This window comes from Notothenia coriiceps, unplaced genomic scaffold (assembly GCF_000735185.1).
Source record: "Notothenia coriiceps isolate Sejong01 unplaced genomic scaffold, NC01 NC01_scaffold00036512, whole genome shotgun sequence".
Taxonomy (NCBI): Eukaryota; Metazoa; Chordata; class Actinopteri; order Perciformes; family Nototheniidae; genus Notothenia; species Notothenia coriiceps.
Genome location: NW_011369213.1, coordinates 273,384 through 277,978, shown reverse-complemented (window position 1 = coordinate 277,978; position 4,595 = coordinate 273,384). Strand labels below are relative to the sequence as shown.

Sequence of the window (4,595 nt, the reverse complement as noted above, 5' to 3'; positions counted from 1 at the left end):
ATTGATGCTGACTGACGCATGGAATAAACACGGGCGTAGGAAGCATTTCAATGTGGGTGAGACATTGAAACAGGGGGGTGTGGGCAGGTGGTGGGACCTCACCTCCTTTGGGGTGGTCCGGGGCATGCTCCCTGAAATTTTGTTTAAATGTGAAGTTAAGCATCAATCTGGTGCACTTTGAGAGCATTTGGGGTACTCTATTGAACATCTCTCAACACCATATGAAACAGAAGTAACGATTTCTTTTTCTTTCACATTTATGTTGAGCAGTGGAGGCAAAAGTGGACTGCACCCCAAAACATAAACCTGTTACGCTACTAGCCTAAACTCAGATAACAGGAAGTGGCCAACACGTTTCTTCTCACAGCCGCCACTCTGAGTAGTTTCTTCTTTTACGTCACTTCCCCCTTTTTCTATCCTACGGGCTACAGGCACTCCCCTGAACCCGTTTTCTAGCAAAGCCCCTCCTGACCGGGGGCTCGCTAAATATGTTATACTGATACCAAACTATACAAAAACGTCTTTACGCTTTGGAGCTTGTTTATCCATCTGTAAGCAACTTCCAGCTAGGTCTCTCAGTCACTCACTCCTGATCGTTCACTGCGCAGTGACAGCTGCTACGGGCCTGATGTTTGAAAGTGAAACTATCTGATAGATAGAACATAGGTAGCCTATCAAAACGGCCCAGCCCAGCCCAGTGGGGTGTGGACCACACCCCTCCAGGGAGTGGCCGGAACACTTACAAATGTGGGCCGGTAGGATTTAGGTAAGCAAAAAAAAAAAGAAGGCCAGTCCGCCCCTGGGTTTCAACACAAGACAAGTCTGAGAGGTGTAAAGAGGCGCTCTTACCTTACTATATATACTATGTGTCACGGTGAGCAAGGTTACTCCGAAGACTTAAAGTAGGACTGACATTGTGTTAAACAGCTAACAAAGCTGATATTTTGCTGAAGGGTATCTTCCTCTATTGACTCGCATTGTCATACAGAATTTACCATAGGTTGGGTTACTGGTTGACACATCCTTAATACAAATGACAGATAGCGTAATCCCTTTGAGATTATAGAGTACTCCCCACCGTGGAAGCCTTTGATAAACTTGTGATAATAGTTTATCAACACATATTATATATTTTTAAGATTTGCCATTTGAATATTTTCAGTTTTAAGTACATTTGCAAGTTAATGAAAAACAAGCTCTTATTCACTTTAAAACTATATTTGATTCTGTTCTGCCATTATTCCCCAGTCGGAGTGAGCTTCCAGTCATTTATATTCATGGGCATTCATGTCCCTCATAATAGCCTTATCGAGGAAGTTTAATCTATATTCAGTCGCATACATAATCAGTTAATATTTGCATTCATGAGGCACTTGGCAGATGCCTGCCTGTATACTGTCCTACACCATGAGTGCATTCTGTACAGTCTCTACTGAAACTGTGAAAGATGCGTGATCAAACAGGAATCATGCTCATAACCCTTTTACAGCACATGGGCTGCACGCAGAGCAAAAGAAAGAGACCAGATTGTGCTTGTTTTATAGCCCTGCTTCTCCGAATGATAACAAGTGTCCCTCCTGTTGGCTGCTAGTAAAAGTGGATGAAACAGGCTGGTTGTTGCTAAGCACAGTGTTGCTGTTCGCTAAGTACTAGCAGCAAAAGGGATGCATTAGCAATAAAATCAAAACCTTGTAACTGGTCAAATAACAAATAATGCCTCATCCATCATATTGCTTTCATGCTCTTTAGACCATACTGAGTATTTACATGGATAATGTGGAGTGGTTTGAGAATTTCCTTTGCTCTTCATTTCTAGTGTTCCCCCTCTGGTTGGATGATATCAACAAAATATAAAAAATCTGTGTTTTGGGAGCGGAACCTTTTTGTAGCATACTTTGCAAACATTTCACCACAACAGATGTATTTTCGGTTTCTCATCATTCTGTGTGGGCTGAGCACTTGTATTTGCACGACACGTTAAATCACTCACAAACCTTTGTCAAGAGGTTGTTTTTGATCCTGTTTGTGTCTGCTTGTTATGTGACGGTATATCTAAAAAATGTGTTTACAGTTTCAGTGTCATTTGGTAGAAGGTTAAACCCAAATCCAAATGGTTGTTGTCCATTCATGTTGAAAGCATTGTGAGAGGGTTTTTTCTACATTTCAGCAGTATTTGTTTTCTGTTGTCACTGCAGTTATTTTAACAAAATAATGTTGCTACCATTATATCCATCTATTGCCCATCACCATTTATATATGAATGCATATCCTTCTGCAGTCCAGTCAAGTCATTATTAAAATGTTCTGTTGAAAAAAGTGTGTAGATATGGGGGAACTTCGTACTAAGTGATGAGCTTCAGCAGTAATTCTTTAAATTGTTTTTTACCTCTAGGGACTGCAGGTAGCCTTCCTGCGGGTCACAGAGCAGGGAGGAGATGCGATGGTTGTTCCTCATACAGCGAACGTTGGTGTCTTTCCACAATGGGAAGACCTGACGAATGATGGTCATCCGCCCCAGAGAGCTGTGCACCAGCTCCATGATGTCTGCATCACTCACCTCCTGAATATGGAAACAACAGGAGTTAGGTTCAACAAATATACCTATAAATATTCAGTGTATGTTCAACAGAACCTCAGAGGGGGTTTGCAATGGCTGTGTCTGGTTCTTAAGCAATTCAACACGATTACATATTGGTGCTACAGAGCAGTTAAGATATACAAATATTAGGTATAGTATAGATTGTTCTAAAAAGTATAATCGAAACAACTGATTAGGGTTTAACATATAAACGTGTGCTTTGTTGCTGTTTAAGGACATAAACCTGGATGATCAATCTTTATTCACACAAAATGTCTGTCCAAGGAATTGGTTTATTCAATAACTTCAACCATCTGAGTCGTTTGTTGCCGAAATTGGATATATGGTTGCCATTTAATCCCAACACATTGCAGTTACACATCATCTTAATGTTGAAATAATAACACATCTATTACAGTAACCAAACAATGTGTTATCTGATCATTTACATGAAGTATTCTAAATGTTATCTTTTGAAGGCGTCCACCCTCATTTCCAGCTTTACTAAACACCAGCTGTGCAGCTGTGATATCGTTTTTCACAGATCACTCAAAATAATCCAGCATACTCATCTGTTCTCCCTTTCACTTTTCGGTTTCTGGACCTTTGTGCTGATTCCTACCAGAGATCTGTTGGTCCTTCAGTGTTGGAGTCTTAGATTGTAAATCCCTCAAGTGACACCGACATCTGCTGTTCATCTTCTCTACTGACCGCCAATCTGTCCTTATCCTGCTTAGACAGCTGAATCCACTCTCACATACTTCAGAAGAGACTTGGGGATCGTGAAGCATCAGAATGTCGGTAATATATTTTTTTCTTTAATACATCGTTTTATTCCAGCCTGGGAGCCATTAATTTGGAACCCTTATACTTTAGTCCTGAAGACACAGGCGGAATGTATTGATCTATTTTCACGTTTTATTTTAAGATAATTCAGCATCTAGGAAACGTAATTATTTTCGATTTAACATAAAACTGACAAATCAATGAACATTTATTGTATAACCTTCACAATAATAGTGCAGGTGACCTTTGGCCCTCTCCTGTGAGCGGGTGCATGTGTGGAGGGTCCGATCAATATTCATGAGACGTTGAGATGCCTGGTGGTCTCCGGAGCAGGACAGTGTTCAATGCAGAGGCAGACAGTGAGTCTCCTCGGAAATGTTTGGTGCATATACTATCTGACAATAAAGCTGTAAGGTCACTGACGGGTCAGAACTTAAGCAGCTCTGGGTTGATATTATCTTTAACCACACATGCCTGAACCCATGCTTCCTATCTATTTTCCTAATCAGTAGTTTTGATCTCTCCCTTTTGCATCGACCTCTCTGATGTATCTGCTGGTCTCTGTCCGCCCTCACAGTTAATTTCCCCTGTCTTATTTCTGGGTCCTTCTGTGCAGTCTATCTTGCTTTTTTCTCTGTATCTGTCTGAAACAGTTTAATCTGCTTTTAAATTCATTATATTTAATGCCTTAAAGATGGGGTAGGTAATTTTGGAGAAACCAGCTCGAGTGCGCTAGAATTAAAAAATACACAGTCGGAAAAAATCTGCCACTTCCTTACAGAGCTCCAACACACACGAACGTGCACATGACCAATGAGGGCACGAGATAAGTTTGTGCACAGATGGAAGGCTGACAGGCAGGTAGGCCATCCAGTTATTTTAGCCGGGCCGGCTAAAATGATTGGTTGTGCTTTTTACAGTACTACAGCTTCCACAGATGAACATTTTTTAATGGATTTTTTGTCAAAGCACTTCAGATATTCATTGCTATCGGGATGTTAAGAGCATTCCATGGAATATAACAAAGTGTATCTCGAGCCGGTTTCTCAAACGTACCTACCCCACCTTTAATATCAATATTGAAATGTTCTAATGGAAGAGGATTAGGGCCACTTATGACACTGAAAATAGCAAAATTCTGACTCGAATCTCATAATTCTGTGCGGTTGACTGTAGGTGTTTTCATCAAATATTTACACAATGAGAGTTTCAATAAGATCTTCAGAAATGT

At 40.7% G+C, this 4,595-nt stretch overlaps 1 protein-coding gene across 3 annotated transcripts in view; it reads right to left on the bottom strand.

The window, feature by feature from the left end:
* LOC104963912 (glutamate receptor ionotropic, delta-1) overlaps positions 1-4,595 on the bottom strand; it is a 98,516-nt gene that overhangs the window by 38,298 nt on the left and 55,623 nt on the right. For all 3 annotated transcript variants that reach the window (XM_010792596.1, XM_010792597.1, XM_010792598.1), the window contains exon 4: positions 2,387-2,560. In XM_010792596.1, the coding sequence (XP_010790898.1) occupies positions 2,387-2,560 (174 nt within the window). The remainder of the gene's footprint in view (positions 1-2,386; positions 2,561-4,595) is intronic.